Source organism: Dermacentor variabilis, chromosome 3 (assembly GCF_050947875.1).
Source record: "Dermacentor variabilis isolate Ectoservices chromosome 3, ASM5094787v1, whole genome shotgun sequence".
In the NCBI taxonomy this organism is placed as follows: Eukaryota; Metazoa; Arthropoda; class Arachnida; order Ixodida; family Ixodidae; genus Dermacentor; species Dermacentor variabilis.
In genome coordinates this window covers 47,463,940-47,484,029 of record NC_134570.1, presented here as the reverse complement: position 1 = coordinate 47,484,029, position 20,090 = coordinate 47,463,940, and the positions used below count along the sequence as shown (strand labels likewise).

The 20,090-nt window shown below is 44.0% G+C and overlaps 2 protein-coding genes across 2 annotated transcripts in view; both read right to left on the bottom strand.

The window, feature by feature from the left end:
- LOC142575533 (retinol dehydrogenase 13-like) overlaps nt 1-1,629 on the bottom strand; it is a 47,754-nt gene extending 46,125 nt beyond the window's left edge. The window contains exon 1 of the mRNA XM_075684958.1: nt 1,242-1,629. Within this exon, the coding sequence (XP_075541073.1) occupies nt 1,242-1,395 (154 nt within the window). The 5' untranslated portion in view covers nt 1,396-1,629. The remainder of the gene's footprint in view (nt 1-1,241) is intronic.
- A 631-nt stretch (nt 1,630-2,260) lies between these two features.
- On the bottom strand, nt 2,261-19,864 carry Nipsnap (protein nipsnap). The gene is made up of 9 exons (XM_075684957.1): nt 19,712-19,864; nt 18,890-19,032; nt 18,755-18,800; nt 18,206-18,297; nt 17,029-17,240; nt 14,478-14,509; nt 12,421-12,509; nt 6,458-6,541; nt 2,261-2,969 (listed from the first exon to the last, which is right to left on the bottom strand). The coding sequence occupies exons 1-9, from the start codon at nt 19,780-19,782 to the stop codon at nt 2,905-2,907; spliced, it is 834 nt and encodes a 277-aa protein (XP_075541072.1). The 5' UTR covers nt 19,783-19,864; the 3' UTR covers nt 2,261-2,904.
- Between the last annotated feature and the right edge of the window lie 226 nt (nt 19,865-20,090).

Below are 20,090 nucleotides of genomic sequence, written 5' to 3'. Positions count from 1 at the left end.
CATCGCGTGATACAGTTAGGCCTAAGCAGCTGCCATCATTTGGTGGAGTTACCATCGCAGCGCTCTTTGTCGCTCCAGGAAGATAAGAAAGTAAAGGGTCCCTGCGTATGCTGCACAGTGTGGTCGCGTGTGCTAGTGATATCCCGCACTTCGCATATCGTAATACCGGCACCACTGCACTTCGAGTAAACCGGTACAAATGCGACCGTGACTGCGAAAAGCTTCGCATAAACCGATATTGCGGATAAATCTACTTAATTCTAGCGAGAGTATGAATTTGATATTTTCACACTTTTTGCAGTCTTAAAGCTTTCGAAGGCAACAGTAGTTTGCTAATACTGTTTACAGGTTCGTCTTTGGTGGTGGTTGTTTACGGTCCTGCAAAACTATGTACAGGAAAGGCCTAGATGTTCACCAAGCGCGCGTTTTTTTTTTTTTTTTGTAGAATTCTACGTGCACCTTTATATATTCCATGCGCAGCCTCATTAGAATGATTAATATAATGTAGTCATTGTAAGAGCGACTTCATCTTAACTCTAAAATTTCGCTTAAACAAAATAAGGACTATGACGAAAACACTAATCGTCCCAAAGAACCTCCGAGACTGCATATGTCTGCGTATGTTACAAGACAGCCTCCGTAAGAAGTAAATATTGCACAAACATAACAGTTGTGGTTATAAGCAACTTTTGCAAAATGCTTTCGCGCGCAGCTAGCAAGAGATGGCCGACTATACGCTAAAATGTTGGAACAGCAGACACCTCCTCGCGAAAACTCTCATGAAACCAATGCCATAGCCACCGATAAAACCGACTTATGCAAGGTCGTTCTTTTTTACACTCTCTCGTATTCTTGAGTGTACCGGAAGACAACCTAACAGGGCTATGTTCACAACGTTAAGACTACGAAATGCAACAAGAGTAGGTGAAAGCTTAACAACAGCGAAGTTACGTGGATATACGAACGCTTAGTCTGGAACATCTTTTTTCTTGCAGCAAGTCGCCCTCAAGGATGGGAATGCCTTTCCCACCTTTCTTTTTCCCTTTATTCATTAAGAATTCAAAGCCTTCTTTTACACATATCTACACAACTTGTGCAACTTAACGTTTACAGCGCTTAGCTAAATCTTCAGCGTTTCCAAGCTGTAGCATTGAGCTCGCCTCGGTTATTCTTCGCCAAGCACAATGATGTACAAAATCCCAGATGATGCTACGTGCCAGGAACTTCCTAGTACGACTTACCTGTCACAACAATGGTCTTTCCTTCGAGAGAGTCGTCGCTGTGGAAGAATTCGGTCCTTCGAATGATGTGCTTGGCCAAACAGAGCAGTCCGACGAGCAGGGAACACGGAAAGAGTAAATAGAAGGCATACTCGGAAAGCGTTCCTTCCATCATCTTGAGGCCGTCAGCACCGCGAGTTCAGGTAGAAGAAAAAAAAATCGCCACAGAACAAGCTTCCTCCCAGGAACAAGAGATAATAGAAAAACTATAAAAGAAAAAGGAGAAAATCCACACTTCGACCGTGCACAGAAAAAGTCGCAAATGCCGCGCTGCAGCAGCAGATGCGACAACGCACGGCCGCGAACACGTCGTCTGCGGCACACGGAAGACCGCGTCGTCTGCTCCGGGCGAAGGAGCGGGAGGCGGCGGCAAGCTTCCAAAAAAGTCCGCCAGAGGTCGCCTCCTCTCAAGAAGCAAAACAAAAACCTGGGACGGAGCCATTGGCGGCCCTTCGCATGTAATTCCGTGCCGCCCACTCCCAAAACCGGGCGTCGGGAGGACCCACTTTCTCTGCCTTCCTTCCATTCTACGTGGGTGCTGGTGTATATATAGAGGCAGAATGCCGTTTGTATAAAGCTCGGCCGGCGTAAGCGCGCTCCGCACCCGACCCTCAACGCGCCCGCCGCGACGCCATGTTCCTTGCGTCTAAAATGCGTTTCTTCCAAGCACATTTTCAGCGGACTAAGGAAGACAGTTAGCGCCTCTGCCAAGTTTTAGACGGGCATGAACACCCATTTCTCTTACAGGGAGGCCTAATTCTCGTGACATTTCATTATCTAAAACCAACATCACTAGGGCTAAGATCGCGCAGACAGTCTTTGGTACATCAAGCACAAAAAAAAAAAACAAGGGACAAACGGCGAAATTAAAACCATTACGCGGTGCCTAATGAACGGTTATATATATATATATATATATATATATATATATATATATATATATCAAAAGGGTATGCAAAAAAGAGAACAAGGAGTCACAATAACGATGCATCAGTCGTCTGCAGGGCAGTTTATTTATAAACTAACACTGTATATCTCTACACATTATTTACAAGAACACTCTGTCCCAGCAGCCTTTTTTTTTTTTTCTTGCTCTTTGATTCAACAAACCTCAGTCTGTGCTCAGCCTTAGCTGCTGAGCTAAATATAACGTCGCACAATTACAGCAGTTGCACAAGGCTAGCCAAGTCGGTAACATAAAAAATATATTCGCATTTTCTCATTAGCGTGTGGCGCAAATGCACACTCACACTGCTAAGCAACAGACTTTTCACAGAGTAAAAAACTCTGGGCAACAAGTTCTGCAATATACACCAATAAGGCGTTTTCCCCAGCTCGAAACATAAACAAGAATAAAGTGAGCTTGGAAAGAAAGTTAGCTAAAATAATCAAACAGGAAAAAAATGGTTAAAATAATCAAACAGCAAAAAAATGGCATATAACTCCGTCGATCCTTCGCATGTTATACTTTACGACAGTGAAATGCTTCAGAAAACATAAACTAGGGATATAAAAAAAAATAGGAATCGATTTTAAAAAGTCATAACGGTTAACAGGTGAAGTCCTATTCCACTCCTAGTCCTGCAGTCTTCCTCTGCACCTCAATCCAGCCTACGCTTGCTCTCTACTTCAGTGGCGAAAAATCAGTGGGCCGCATCCATCTTGACCGCATCTCCCGAATCAGAGGAACTGGAAGCAGACAACAAAGGCAGGGGAAGAAAATGGCAGTAGAAGTTAGAAGCCAATTGTAAATCAACAGCAGATGCAACTTGCGTTAAGTACACATGTGCTTGTGGATGAATGCTGGATGTCTAGTGGACGCCCCTTCAATCTACTGCTGCTAGTAACAATCAAGGTCTTGTTATATCTCTGAAACATGGTCGAGTCCTTGAGGCCATGCTAACTAGATTAGCTCACCAAGTATTGAACATGCATACTAACAAAAGAGTCACCAATTTGCTTCTATTGTTATGCTTGCTCAAACTAAATGACATTAGAGGAGCCCACAGACTACCAGCTGACATAGACTTTTTTTTATCAATGTTTTGTGGCTTTACTGACCACTTCCCATTACAACAGCTCCCAGCTATTGAAAGAAAAAGTGCAAAAAGCTTTTAACTCATTTGTGCTATTTGAAGAAGCTAGCAGGGAGCGCTGCTACAAACTTCTGTGTGACCAAGTCTGAAGGCATTAGAGGGGCCTTGAATAACTTTTTACAGAAGTCGAGAAATGCATTTGAAGTTAAAATTAAATTATTTCAGAAATACTTTGCCATAAGAGGTTGTTCAGTGCATTCAGCAGATGCGGAGTTATTGGCAATTGTCACTAGATGTACACAATAGCAGTGGCAAAAAGCACACTGACCCGAATACCCTTCTCGATTGATGTCAGCTATTGGCCAACAGCAGCTACGTATGAGAATCAGCTATATTATGAAATAAAGTGCCCAGAAAAGAGTGAGGAGCAGGCTTCTGCTGAAAAGGGCGATTGAGAGAAAGTGACTTCGCAATCTGCTTGTGAGATACACGCGCTGTGCACCACTACAAAATTTGGCTGAGATGTTCAGAGCAGCATGTGCTAACCGCAGACTGTGTTTTCTTTTTTTTTTCACCAAGCCCAATGGGGGGTGGTCCCCTTTAACATTACCGATAAAATAAGCAACATGGGGAGGGGGAGGGACAGGGTGTCTACGAAGTTGACATTTCCAAATTCTCCAAGCTTTCCAGGTCTTCCCTAAGTTTTTGTTTTAGGTCAAGATGGGCTTTCTTAGAAACTCTCTAGAAAGCATGTTAAAAAAGTTTTTAAAAATGAATTAATCCAGTCTGAATAGTAAGGAGTTGTGTTTATTTTATTCAAAAAGAAAAGAGAAGGGAGGGATTATAAAATGCACAGCGAATAAAATATCGTTAAAAAAATGGTGAAACCCAATGCAGATTAAGTAGAACATTCTCAAATATGAATAAAAAGGAGATGCATATAGAAGCAAATATTTTTGAATATGAGCTATTTCTAACAACTAATAAGCAACCTCATTGGTATGATGCCCGAACTTTGTTGCAAGTGAGATTCTCTCTCAACAGCTGGTAAACCCGCCGTGGTTGCTCAGTGGCTATGGTGTTGGGCTGCTGAGCACGAGGTCACGGGATAGAATCCCAGCCACGGCGGCCGTATATCGATGGGGGCGAAATGCGACAACACCCATGTGCTTAGATTTAGGTGCACGTTAAAGAACCCCAGGTGGTCGAAATTTCCGGAGTCCTCCATTACGGCATGCCTCATAATCAGAAAGTGGTTTTGGCACGTAAAACCACATAATTAAATTAAATTAAACAGCCGGTAAGTCCACCTCAACTATCCTGACATAAGCTGAAGCAAGACAGCAAGGTGGGCAAGTTGGTTAGGATTCCTCACACTTTTGGTAACAGCACAAAGGGACACAGACAAATCAAAGAAACACGACAACAAGGGAGCCTGTGTAGTCGTTTCTTCATTTTGTCCGTGTCCCTTTGCACTGTTACCAAAAGTAAGATGTGTCCTTACACACTCTCAGCCCGCGCATGATGCCTTAGTGTTGCATTTCACTGCTTTAAAGAGTTTATTTTGGCACGGATAGAGGGACGCCTGCATCTCGGCGTAAGCCAACCCTTTGTTTCTTTTTAAGCTCAAGCCCCTTCAAAGAAGCGGTGGCCCACTTCCTTTCCCGTTCATTCCTCAACATGCAGGTCCTTTCTTTCTCGTCTTCCTCCCGCCACGCGTTCCCCCCACGGGCCATTTGAAGCATCCTCTTAGCCAGTTGGACAGTAAATGTATGATTTTTCGGTGTCCCTAGGGGCCGCGAAAACATATGAAAAATCGGGAAGTTAGAAAAAATGAATGCATGTCTTTTACTGCACTTAAGGGCTCAAATTGCCACAGGCACATCCAAAAAAGCTCTGAAGGCGTGCCGGTACACTTATTAGGCATATCGGTGCTCGTGCTGGGACAGTTGATGGCGGGTGCATGTGTGTATAAATACGGAATACATACTTTGTCCTATAAGCATTGTCCACTCCCACACTTATGCTTCACCGCAATAGTAGTGCGCATGCTTCCCCGCTAGCATTTCTATATTGAGGCGAAGCTGACTTTCGGGAGCCGACATTATACAATGCGCCGTGGTTTCCGCGCTACGAAGCCAGTCCCGAGGACCACAAAGACGGAGTCGGTGCCATTGCTGACAGTGGTGAATTCTTTCAATGAAAAACACGGCACAGAACGGTAAGAAGCTTAACAGCGAACTTCGAAGCAGCTAGGCCTAGCATTGCCACGGTGGTGGCTATGGCTGCCTGCGGATCTGATGAGAGAGCAGCAGTTCAAGGTGGCAAGGTAATCCAAATGGTGGGGGTAGTGCTTTGATTAATGCCATTTTGGACCTTCTGCCATGGCAAAAGTTTGGAAAATCGGACGGCGCAGGGTTCTTGCGTCCGAAACTTCAGACGTTCTTACACACTGACTCTATGGGGTACATGGTGGTGCCGCGAAGCCGTCCGAATGATCGAGCGTGCAGAAAGTCGGTTGTTGACTGTATACTGGCAGCTCCCCCAGCCGATGATATGGTGTCAAAGATGATTCTTTAGGATTTCTGTCTAAGAAATGAGCCAGCATAACTGCGACTTTTGTTCCCTTTCAATAAAGTTACAGCTAATTTTTCCTGATAGAAACACAAATTCCCCGAGTATTTCCAGACTATTCAAAATCCCTGAGAATTCCCAATTTTCCCGGTTGGTAGGCACCCTGGAGGGACCACTTGCTAGTACACTGCTCGTTTTCACAAACAAAAACAAATTTTGTCCTGAAAAAGTGATAATCTGTTGTAGAGAAACAAGATCTCTGCCGTCTTTGTTGATAAACACGGTGCAATTCCAATCACTTATTTCTCAAGAAACCTAAGAATGCCTTGAGAAATGAATCTACCTTGTTGAACCTACGCTTAGCAATTGAACCTTACCACCAAATCTCCCTCAGATGAATATGGATTTAGCACAGCGACAAATTGGGTGAGCACATGGATTAAGGGCACCTAGTGCAGCTAGAGACAAATATAATTGTTTCATAATATTTCTTTACTAGTACACCTGCACAACGAACCTACACATCAGTACTGTTCAATTCTTATGTGTACAAATTGGGTGCCTTACCTGTGTAAGCGACACATTCATCCCAACCAGGTTTCCTCCAGTTATCTTCACGAATATCCTTCCGCGCCTGGAGGTCCTTATACGCTGAAAAAAGGTGTTAGGAAGCAGTCAGGAACTTGCACAGTGAAATTCAGTACAACGCTAATGGCAAGTTGCAGTTGGCCAGGGCTTGCCAGTAAGCTGGAGGCATTCAATGCAAACATATGAATGACAAACTGGTTAGTGTGCCCTTTTTCGGACAGTTGCAACACTCATCGCATGTGAAGTGTGCATATAGAAAGATTAAATAATGGTGCTTTTATGTGACAAAACCACGATCTGATTATCTGAAATTTGGACCACCTAGGGTTCTTTAGCATGCACATAAGTCTAAGTACACATACGTTTTTGTATTTCGCTCCCATTGAAATGTGGTCGCCATGGCCACGATTCGATTCTGTGGCCTCGTGCTTAGCTACCAAACACCATAGTCACTAAGCAACCACGGTGGGTGAATAAAGAAAGAAAACTTCATTTAGCGTCTGCTGTCCAATTTGCAGTTCAAGCGTCTTTCCAACATGGACTTGTTAATGGTTCTTGAGCAGCAGGGGATACCATGCCTTTGGCAATGATTGGGAACTGCTTGAAGTATAACTGGGTTACGATGCCATCCAATGGGCATGATATGCAAATTCGGCTTTGCTGTATGAAAACTTGCCCAAACAGGCAGATAATGAGCCAATGATGTCACCGCTTTGTGCCATCGTTCACAATGCAGTTCCAGATGGACTCAGTAGCGATAATTTCGTTTGCTGGATGAAGACATGGTTGTCCATGAGACGACCAACAAAGATGTCATCAGCTGTGTGTATGAAACCGACAATAACGAAGACCTGGGTACAGAATGTGAGCAGAAGACGACAAACTTGCGGGATGTGCTAGGCACCTTTGACACAATTCAACAATTCTTAGGCACGCATGAAGACGACGTCACAATGGACTAGCACTTGCTACGTTATGAAGGCAACATCATAAAGTTACTGCATGGTAAGGCTTGCCAAAGCAGGCTTACAGAATTTTGGAAATAAAGTTTTGTTTCAGGCCCCTTCCTTGTCTGTGCTGCCCCATTTTGTGAGAATAGAACTTTCACAACAAGCTTTTTCGCTTTCCCTATCAATTTCATTATTTGAAAGAAGCATAAAAGAAGCCTGCGGATACACACAAAATTTCCGCGCAACTGGCCGCTCGACGCGCTTCACGTGCATGGGCTTCTTTCACGCTCTTAAAAATACTTTTATGTAGCACATATTGGGCAACTGAAAGCTGTATTGAGAGTTTTTCATGTTGCTTTACAATTTTCACATTGACACTTTGCAACTAAATGCAAGAACTTGATTCATTGGTTGAGACTAATTATGTAAATAGGCAGAATGTAAAAAATAACCTGAGTATCTACAAGCTACAGCAAACAATATCACCTTGGTTCTGTCCAGCTGCATGGGACATCCTGTATATAGGCCTATTAGTGCTATCAGTTTGAGGATCAATGCTGCAAATGCAACACTCACTTTCAAATCAATACACCAATAGAGCTATTAGACTAATACACTACAGTCGAACTTGTTTACAACGGTAGTTGAACAAAATATGGTCGTTTTATCAGTAGTTCATTATATATGCACTCGCCCTTAGATACATGTGAAAGTTCACTGCGCTAAAGCTAGCATCAGCAGTTTACAATTGGGTAGAACTTCACTCCAAAACTAGATTTTCAGTGTCATTATTATTCCTGGTGCGATCCCGCACTCAGCTGCAAACTTCCATTAAAAATGACCATCTAAAAATGAAACGTGGAATCCTGTAGTGCTTTCAAAACAGCGGCAGGTTCCGATCACTAGTCATTCAGAAACTGCAGCTGCCATTTTTTATTCGAGAGCTAGTGATATATTTTACTACCAGCGGCACTAGACAGTATTTCGCAAACTAGAGTGAAGCGTTCTAGTTGGCTGGAAGTATAAACTTCGAAAATTACTATGGCATGCTGCCATTCTGTGAAGGTTGTCAGCAATATGACTGCTTGTCAGCCACACAAGAGTGTAAAATTATGTTATCAATGTCGCCTTGGGCGAAAAAAGTGAACGCGATGTTCGAAAGGTAAAACGTCACCGCCAATGGTTATTAGCAATCGGCAACACGTAAACAAAACACTGTCGAACCCCGATCTCCTGATAACAGCGTAGTAACCGGCAATCCTTCGCAACATTGCATGGCGGCAGCGTTCTCGCTGACTCAGGCCGCGTAGGGCCACATCGACAGGAATGCTTGAGCGGCCATTGTTCCCATGGTGGAAAAACATAGATGGTTGTTCCAAATCATCAAAACAGGCGTAATGCACACGATGCCGCATGGATAATTGTGCAAAAACGAAGGTGACACTGCAGTGGCACCCGATAATGCACCGGCACACATCCCGCGCCGTGCTGTTTATCCTGTGCATGGCACACCTCCATGTCTTGAAAATGCGTGACCATGCGTGACCTTCTTCGCGGCTTCTGAAATCTGTGCGAGGTAGTCACTTGCTCATCTTACAGGTCTTATTATCATTGTTGTTGGACTATAGGGCGGCGCGCGCTGCCTTGTGCCCAGTCAGGTCGTGAGTCCATGCTTTGGCACTTTCTAATGCCTTCTTACCGTGACCGGGTTTCAAAGCGTTTGTTGTAGCAGTACACCAATTTAGAAAACATTCTTTATAACCAGAAGCAGTTTCCATAGGGAGGGTCAGAAAATTGTAAGTTCGCTGAAATGTGGTCATTATAACCAACAGATTGTTACATCTGGGATCGTTATAAGTGGGTTCGGTTGTAATAGACTTACTTGACTAGATTAGTGGAAATAATGTAATAGCTTATTAGTTTCTTGTACGAGAATCTTTTAATGAATCTTTTAGCCAAAGCAGGATTGCAAATGCTATCGGCCGTGGACCCAACAACAAGCTAAGCCTACCAGCTCCCGCGATCATCCAGCGATCAGCAGTTGTCAGCTGATGCGACACGCAACACTGCGGACAGCACGCCATTGGACAAAGTTCGGCACATGTATAATAGATGTGCTTTTATTGAGATTCTTTGTGTCAAATGAAAGAAGATTATGCAAAGCAGCTCTTTTTTTTTCTTTTTCTTTCCCCAAAAATATGAAGTATATTCCGAGCGCGTATGCAGGCCCGTCATTCAGGATGTCTACCAAGCTGACATTTCCACATTTCCCTGAATCTTCTAGGTTTTCCTTGATTGTCTTTGCAAAATTTCCTGAATGATACAGAACCTTGTTGAACAATGTCACTTGATGATGCCATTCTCTAGTAAACATGTTTTCTAAAAAATCTTAAAAGAATCGACTTAATTCAGTTTGAATAATAAGGTGTAGTGTTTATTTTATTCAAAGGAAAACAGAAGGAATGGGTTAGTAAAATACAAAGCAAATCAAATAACTTCAAAAAGAAATGGTAAAGCCCTTTGCAAATTCAGATGAACATTTTCAAATACAAATAAAAAGAGATGCATGCCGAGCATACAGAAGTAAATATTTTCCAATATTGGAAAAGTGATAGCAATCTCATTGGTATGAGGCCCGAACTTTGTCACAAGTAAGATTCTTTCCCATCAGCTGGAAAGTCAACCCCAACTGTCCTGACGTACTCTCAGTCTACACACAATGCCTCAGTGTTGCATTTCACTGCTTTAAAGAGTATATTTTGGTTTAGATGAGGGACATCTGCATTTCGGTGTAAGACAACACCTTGCTCTTTGAGCTCAAGCTCCTTCAAAGAAGCGGTGGCACACTTCCTTTCCCGTTCATTCTTCAATGCGTTGATCCTTTCTGTTCTTGTCCTCCTTCCACCGTGCATTCGCCCCATGGACCATTTGAAGCATCCTCTTGGTCAGTTGTACAGTGAAAGTACGGTTTTTCGGACTCTCTAGGGGTCGCGAAAACATCCGAAAAATGGGGAAGTTCGAAAAAATGAATGCATGTCTTTTACTGCCCTTAAAGGCTCAAATCGCCACAGGCACATCTGCAAACGCTCTGAAGGCCTGCCAGTACACTTATTAGGCATAACTGTGCTCGTGTTGGGACAGGTGATGGCGGCTACATGCGTGTATAATTAAGGAATACATACTGGGTCCCGTGACAATTGCTCCTTCTTACACTTGTTAAGCTTCACCGCAATACTTCACATATGCTTCACCGTGTAACATTTCTGCATTGAGGCGAAGCTTTTCTTCAGAAACCTGCATAATTCAACGCGTCTTGCTTTCCAAGCTTCGAAGCCATTTGCGAGGATTACAAAGACTGAGTCAGCACCTAACAGCAGCAAATTGTTAACAGTAGCGAACATTGAAGTAGCTAGACGTAGCGTTGCCGCGGTGGCGGCTACGGTGACTTGATTAATGCCATTTCAGAACTGCGGTCACGGCAAAGGGTTCTTGTGTCCGAAATTTCATACGTTCTTATGCACTGACTCTATGGGTCACGTGGTGGTGCTGCGTAACCGTCCAAATTATTGGGCATGTCCCAAAAATCTAGCATCCAGAAAATCAGTTGTTGACTGTACATTGGCAACTCCTCCAGGCAATGACACGGCATCAAAGACGATTTGTTACAATTCCTCTGTTACTTGAGCCAGAATTAGCGCTAGCTTCGTTACCTTTCCATAACATTACAGCTAATTTTCCCTGATAGAAGCACAAATTTCCAGAGTTTTCCCTGACTATTTCCAGACTTCAAAATCTCTGAGAATTCCCGGTTTTCCCGGTTGGTAGACACCCTGGTCACTTGTATGGGGAGCTTATGCTCTGCATGCTCGCCCGTTTCATGTGTCCCAATCATTGTATGCAGCAAGTTGGACTCTGATGTGTCAAGCAACAAAGCGCATGCAAATTCACACCATCTCTCTCCTGCTTAAAGGAGACGGCAGCCGTATGCCATAATTATTTGCTTACTTTTTATCTGGGTCTCGTGTTAGCGTTCGAGATGTTCAGCTATCTATATTTCAATGTTAACTGGTACAGTTTAAGTGCACAAAAATAAAGTGATAGACAAATGGAAGACCTCCAAGAAAGCAACAAAATATGAAAAAGAATGACCACCGGCAACAGCTAGTGCTGGTTTTACATGGAACTAATATAAAGCCAGCGAATAGGAGTTTCATGTCCAGAAATAACTATCAAGGGACTCTGCCGGTAGCTTAGCATGTAAAATAACTTTCCTTTGGATGAGCTTTCATAATTAAATCCTGAAAGTCACGCATTGTCATCTCCCTCCTAGGCGATAACTTGTTTTGTTGACACCTTGTAATGGCAACGGTGATGACACTGGCTGAGATGTTACTGTTGCTAGCACTGTGAGTGCGGTGTCGGTTTCGTATCTGATTGCAACATGTAGGCAATCTTCAGACCAATTTTCTTGGGAAAACGGTGCGTTAGACTTGAGTAAGCAAGCAATAATTCATTGTGAGTTGCCATTTCTCAGTTTGAAATCTGCCAAGGATAGGGAAGAAATGGGTGCTTTCAGTAGAACATACTATGTTATTGATGCATTTGCTACCCCTCAGCACTATCCAGACAGATGCTGGAGCCATCAATGTCATGAATGGGGTTGCCAAGTTCCGACTGTTCGGCAGGGGCCTATTTTAGCACCCGAATAATGAAGGTTATGGCCCATAAGAAGGTATGGGCACCAGCCAAGATTTTTAGTGGGGATGAAATTAACCAAGAAATCAAACTAACTGGAGTTGAATTAACGGAGGTGTACTGTAAAAAAATGTTCTGCAGTTAAGTTGAAAAAAAAAAAAAAGAAATGCAGCTCACCATTAAGACAACTAACAATATTTAACTGATCAAATTGCAAAGAAAAATGCATGAAACAACTCTACAGCCACTTTGCAGGTGATTTTACACATGAAGTATTAGCAGCAGTCATCCACTCACTCCAGATATGGTGGACCATGTAGAGCTGGCCAATCTGGGAAAAGAAGCCGGCCACAGCATTGGCTCTTCTGAATGTGATGCCTCGGGCCCTGCAGGGAGCAATTGCCAGCAACGCTCTAGGCTCGACTGTTCGTCCATCGCACAATTTTCTGTCAGTACTCTCAGCATGTCAAAGAAACACTTAAGATCAAGGTTCTCTGGCTTCTTGAAGCAACTACAGTATTGTAAGTACTATAGTTGTAGTAGTACTACAACTACTATATAGTACTTGTAGTACTATATAGTACTTGTAGTACTATATAAACCACATAAGTGCACCACTACAAAAAAGATGTGCGCTGCACTAGGACCGGAGACAGCTTCTACTTAATACAGACACTTCCCACAAATGTTCCTGGACTCAAACCAAAGCCCTTGCATTCTTTTTTGCTTTTTTTTTTCTTCCTTATAGGGCTCTGGCTAACATGGCTGGCACCTATATATTGCGCTCAGCTGTAGAGTACCATAGACAATTAATTAGCATGATGCACAATTAAATTGAAACCATATGGTACATGAGATTAAACCTTGAATGAGAAAGGTGCATCACAACTGCGTGCCTAACTTTTGTGTGTACTCCCAATTCTAGGTGTGGAGTACAGTAATTTCTCAGACGAAATCAAATAAAAATCAAATAGCGCCAGAACCAAATCGAATTAAATAGTTTTCGAACAATAAACAGCTGTTTTCACCATCATTATAGAACAATGTTGACATTCTAGCATTAATGTTACCAAGTTTCTCTGTGTACATCGCACATTATGGAACCTTGCTTGTTAAAGGGCCCTTCTCCTTACGAGCGCCGCACTCCCAGCTGGACAGTCAACGTCAATCACACATGTGCACCTAAGTAAATTGCAGCGCTGTGACACCACTCACAGTGACAGGCGACTTTGAGAATTATTTAAGACAACATCAGCTATTTCTTTGATCTGTTGCTTCAATAGACAATTTAAAGTTTATAGAAATAATAAAACCTACAAATCGAATGTCTGCGAGTCTGTTTTACTCCGTGCCCTAGAAAAAGTGGCATACTTTGGTTTTGTCTGCTTGTTCACACTTCGTGCGGTCGCGCGCGGAGAAAAGAAAACCATCCGCCATTTTCTGCAGGGTTCCAATGCACGATCATGCTTTTGATCCGCTTGCGTCTGCCTCAGTGGTCGTGACTGTGGCACCGACTTATACAGCTAATCAGGTGCTCTTGTGCAGGGCACACAATATCATGCACTGTGCAAAACAAGACAAACGCACAAGTTTGCGTGCAAGATCGTCCCTGGAAGTGCGCCACTCAGCAAAAAACGTGAAAGAAAACACGAAACGAAAGGAATGCAGGGCTCGTTACGTATCCGTCATGCGATCCTCCAGCTCGGGGATGGGAGAATGCAGGGAAAGCATTTTGCTTGTGGAAGCGAGATGGGAGCAAGTGGAGAGAGTGTCTACGTTGGCAGTGACACTCTCCTCCTGAAATCATAGTTTCACCGCACTTCCCATATTTCCATCTCTGCTATTAATGAACTAATTTGAAAAATTCTTGCAGTAGAACACCCTTTAGAGGGCACGTAACAGCTTCTAGTGTATAACCAAAATGTGCTGTGTGGCCCTTTAAAAGCACAAATGGAACATTAGGAACAAATATGTTGTTCGTTTGCATACACAGGTCTTTTCGGAGAGTGCAAATGATCGTGATTAAGCTGGTAAAACCTGGCTCCCTGAGCAATATAGCCTGCTCCAGCATACGACTTCGCATATTATATGTATACTATGGCCAAGGGGATAAAATTGGTCCTACTTTTGCTCAAATTTTGTTTTAGTGAGCACAGTTGATGATTCTGAAGTATTTCAGAAAGATTTGTACTTATGAACAGCGACTATTCGATTTCAAAGTTGAACCACTACATTTGATTCACTATTCGAAAGTTTCAAATTATTGCATACTACTACTTAATTCTGTACTATGACAGCAGTGCCAACATAGAATAAAAACAATGGTGTGGGAGGGAAGTGCTCAGCACACTTACCAATTGTTGCCCCACTCAATCATGGTTCCTGGCTGGAATGGAAAAGTAGCGATTACCGCCAGCACTGTTACAAAACAATACAAGGTAGAGTATCTGAATGGATACGACACAGAAATGTAGGTTAGAGAGTGGCAGACTATACCCATGGGTAAGTTTCGTTATGAGCAGAAATTTGATCACCCAGAAAGAATGTCAAAACTAGTGGCATGTGGAAACACCACTTTAGAATCCTCACACCATATTCACACGACGGCATATATTTTAGCAAAATTTGACTTAAAGGAGCTCTGAAACACTTTTCTAACAAATAATAGAATGACCTGTTAAAGGACACAGTCTTGTGAATCTCAAGCCACAAAATTTCTTCAAATCCACCAACTATAAGTGTAGTTATTGCACTGATACGAAGCTTTCTCTCTCTTCGTCTTCGCCAGCATGCTGGAAGCTACATAGCGGAGACGCCAAAAAGGTTCATCATGGCAGCCACGGTAGACTATGCTACATAGTGCACCGCTGCTGTCTCGGAGGCCACACGTAACGGGTAGACGTCTGATTTTCCCTTCCTTAATAGAGACTGCACGCAATTGTGCGTATATCGGCAGTGCATAGGCAAAATTATTTCTTTCCTTTTGAGAATGCAGACATATTATATATATACGCAGGAAAGAGACGACAAACTTTTTGGAAGACTTATTTACTTAACGTCCCAGCTTAACGTTTTGGCCAAAAACGTTAAGCCGGGAACGTATATCATTTAACACAAAATTAGCAATCACTATGAATTACTGAGAATGCTACATGCTCCTGCGATCCTGAAATCAGCCAGTAGTTTGGTGGGTCCAGCTGCTTGCAATTACGCTGCGTGACAACATTGCGTAAGCAGAAGCAAGCAATGTCTCACTGTTTCGACACGAAATTGTGAATTTCCTGCTGCATGCAATGCAGTAATATTTGGCTCACAAGTTCACAGTAGCCTCTACGACAGGTTGCCAACGTTTTCTTACTATGTTCAAAAAGTGCTTCAGGGCCCCTTTGTTAACTGTTAATTATGACAAATTAGGTACCAACAAATGGTGAAAAGATGTAAAAAGCAAAATAAGGCTCCTGATTTGGTTACAATTATTTTTATGGTCTGTTCTTTTCTTCCTTTCATCACTGTCTTGCACATACAGGGTTTGTCCGTTAGGTAATGAGACTGGGTCTGGTAAAAAGAATTTATTTATCCGATCGATACATATTGAAATTCTTAAAAATAGCCTCCATGGGCGTCGAAACAACGCTGCAAATGCAATTCCCACACTGCAAAGGCTCCCTGGAAGTCAGCTGCCGCAACTTCTTTCAGAGACTCTGTGACAGCCTGTTGGATGGTGGGAACATCGTTGAAACGGTGACCTTTCAGGCTTGTTTTGAGCTTTGGGAACAGGAAAATGTTTGCCGGGCTCACATTGAGCCTGCACGGTGGCTGCGGCAAGGTTGCAACCCCAGTACAGGCCAGGTAGGTGGTCACGACGAGGACGGTGTGAGTGTGGTGTTCTTGTTCGTCATTCAACACTTTTGGCGCCAACTTCAAACAAACCTACCACATGTTCAAATTTTCAGAAATAATTTGGTGAACTGTTGTTTAGCATGTGTTGAGGTATTTGGCGATTGAATCTGATACTCAAACGACAGTCAGAGTCCAGGAGATTTTTTACTTCAGTCACATTTTTCTCTAAATCATTTGTTGAAGGACGTCCAGATTGCTCCATGTCTTCAATGGTCTCCCATCCGTTCTTAAGCTCACTGAACCACCGAAAAGGCCGGGCCCTTTGACAGGGTGTCGTCTTTGTAGGCCTCCTAACGAAGGCAAACATCTTGGAAGCGGTTTTGCCCAGGTGAAAGCAAAATTTAATGGCGTACCGCTGCTCCAGCGAATGCTCCATTTTTGACGTTTTCTGTCGTGGCCAAAACTAGAAAACAGCTTCTGCGCCACTTCAGATCTTCACTGCGTCAGAGCTCAGACACGACTGCCGCCCGGTGCATTACTTACCTTAGAACCCCCACCACAAATTCTACCTTGGAGAAGCACACTACTGGCGACTGCAGTGCAGCGCGACAGGCAGTCTCATTATATTACGGACAAACCTTGTACGATCACACATGGCACTCCAGCAAATATCAGCAACTCAGGAAAATCATCATTGCCACAAGCACGCCAACGTGCTGGTTTCACCAGAGTCAGCCTCTTAGTATAAGTGAGACAAAGAAAGACAACTGAAATGCAGTATGGCAAAATAATGCTCCTGTGTTCCAGTTATAGTAACATCATAGTCACATGCACAAGGGTACATGTTTCCAAGCTAATGTTACTGGAGGAAGCATTTAGAGCAATTTAATGTACACTCTGCTTCACATTTCTATTCTTTTTTTTTCACAAGACAACACTTGTCAATAGCACATACCTCCAGCAACCATTTTGGAGCCCTTCAAGCTCTTCGAATGTACACAGTTCAAGGAAAACTGCTACCATTATATGGGAGAATGACAAAACGACAATGCAGTAAACTCTAACCTTGAGGACGTAGGAGCGTATCTCGTACATGCCCCCATGATGTTTTGGCTCTGGGTTGCCCCAGAAGCTGAAGGGCAGCATGTACTGGTTCTGGCGCGCCCTCAGGTACTTTGACTCATCTGTCTGAAGAGTGACAAGGTCATTGTCTGTGTTGCACAGGTTGATTGAACTGTGAGCCGACCGCCAGCCCTGCTTGAAGCGCCAGATGTGAACTGGGTGGAGAAGAAATGAGAGAAAAGCATAGCGTAAGCCGCAACAATCAACTTTAGGTGTGTGTGACACGTGCATGCGGTGAGAAAGTGACACAGTGCGGAAATATATGCCTCCATTACAATCAAATGTGGACCTAGCCCGACTTGCAGAAACTCTGGAGTGATCATGTAGGATATCGTATCACTTTTCTGGATAAGACGTCTCAAACTTTTTCTTGCGATGACGTAATGAAAGATTAGTGTACATTCTAGTGGCGTTATCTACCACAAGACACACTAAAGCAGATTTATTGCAAGCCAACAAAGTCATGCTAAAGCTGCCGCAGATTAGACCTCAAATGAAATTTCAGTGAGCCTATAAAACTCCAGCAAAAAGTTAGGTGAGGCACAGTAAACCAGCACTGTTGGAATGTGCAGAACGCATGGACACAGGGACTGCTACAGCTGCCATGACTGCTGCATTAGGTTAGAAAGATCCTTTCAAACAGATGAAATGGCAGAAAGGGGTTTGAATAACTTCAACTACCCGAGGTTCTTCAAGGCGCACCTAAATTTTTAAGCACACGTGCATTTTGCCCTGCGATACCCAGTCGCTCTGTCACATGGCATCTGGATGATGAACCCACAATCAAGCAGCAAAACGTTACAGCCAGTCAGCCACCACAGTAGGTCAGTCAAAGCTCAAGGCATGCAGCTGGACAACTTGAGATACAGCAACATCAGTGTTGCCACAACTACATGCACCTTCCTCTCTACGCTAGTGGCACAATATCAAAAACATTTGCAAGGATCAAACGTTCAACAACTTTTCAAGATTATGAGCAATGACTCAGGTTTTCATTAAAATTGACAGTGCACCTTAAAATGTGTGTAGGCAATCTTTTCTAGGACGGTTTATTTTCGGTGATGTCCAACTGCAGAGACTCCAGTGTAACAAACACATAATGAGGCAGCACACTACGTACGGTATTGGTCCTGATCTCCAATGACCACCTGCCAGCTGCCAATCAGCTCGCAATCAGGTGCCTTGCTCTGGAGGAGTTGGCAGTAGTTTTCACTGCAAAAAAAGAAAACGAAAAAGAAAGACATATTGAATTGTCACACTAGACCGACGTAGGCAGTGTGGTCGATAAGTAAGCTTAAGTATGTGAAACCTTATTCATATTGCATAACACAGGCTGACCTAGTGCTCCACAAGAAAATTCGAAACTAATAATAGCCAATTTTGTTCCTTTCAAAATATGTTCATTAAATCTCGTTATATTTTTCTTTTCTTCATGCTAGTACAAGTATAATGGCGCCTTCCATGGCGTGGGTCGTTTATGATTGGTTGCTTTCATGCATAAGGATCTGTGCTGTTACTTTCTCTCCTATATTTGCTCGCAACCCTAGGGAGCATAGACTGACGGGCACGTTCTGTTTAACCTGTGCAACATATTGACCTTCTGTTCCTGTTATAACTGGCTAAAAAACTCGCGTTAAACAAAAGACGGTGAAGTCAAAAAGGTACTCACTATCCCTTCAGATACGGCTGTACTCCGTCCGGCTTGACATCGTGAACTGCGCGTAAACAAAACGATGTAAACAAACAAGCATCGGTGGAACATGTCGGTAACGAGCGATCAATAAATGCTGAAAGTGGCGCGTACTCTGCAATTCGTAAACCACTTCAGTGTCAGAAAGGAGTCGGGAGTGGGAATCCTTGCCGGGCTCGATCTTCCGCACGTGCAGCAGCTTGCTCAGCCATCCTTCGGAGCTGTTCACTTGCCGGCACGAGCTCGTACTCAGCGCCCTAAACAAGGACAGAGGAACATAGCATCCGTTGGCGCCAAGCGAGAACTAAAACACATCGCGAATGAAGTTGAAGAGTACAGGGACTTCAGCTACGGAAGAGTTAGCGAAGCCGTGAACAGCGTCACGAGAAGGTAAGGCCAGTCGCCCGTGTCGCCACCTCAGTGGTACGGACGAGCGGATCGCGTTTCTTCAAAACATCCGGCAGCTGCCATTTTTACAGGAAATGTAACGCAAGTTACGGCACCAGTGAACATTTTTCTTTGTCAGCAAGTGGCGCAAGGTAACGGCCTTGTGGACGACCGTTTACCCCGTCGTTACGCTCCAGTTATTTCGCCGGCTGGTTACGTTAGGCTGGTGTTAATGAACCCTCCAGTCATTACGACGGTGGTGTTTATTAGGCCGCCGCCGGTCTTTCTGCGGTAGCACTTTCGAGAAATTAAGGCTTATTTTCGCCACCGGATGGGCTGACTTGGTGATTCCTTTTCTGGCTGCGGCGACAGCACAATGAAAATCGGAGGTAGGTCACCTCTGCAGCGGCACACATCGCACCCCGTCCGGGCTGGCGAGAAAAAAAACACCGCCGCCATACTTCGTTGTGGTGACAACAGCAAGCCTAGCTCCAGCTCAGTCGGCGAGTTGGCGCCAGTGCTGCCTAAAGGCCGCCCGGCACCTCCTACCTTGCAATATGGGATCCTAGCGACAGAGACGAAGGCGCTAGAAAGCACTTGATTCGGCACAGACTCGCCATCTTCCCATCTCACGTTCTCGGCCACCCAAAGTTCTCGCGAAGTCTCGCCGCAAAGAACAAGCGAGAGAGTGAAGGCGACTCCAGTTGCCCGGCAACGAGGTTACGTCACAGCGTCCCGTCGCGGTCCCGTTATCTAGCCGGCTCTCCGGCTTCCGTTTTTCCGGATTCAAACGCGCGGAAAAGGGAAGGCTGCTTATGGCGACCTTCTAGAAGTAGTATAGGCTTTGTCAACGCGCTGAATATGCCGGATCCCTGTAAATCAAGCTCGCATGGCGTGAGCTATAGCTACGCGGGCATACTGGCCGTTG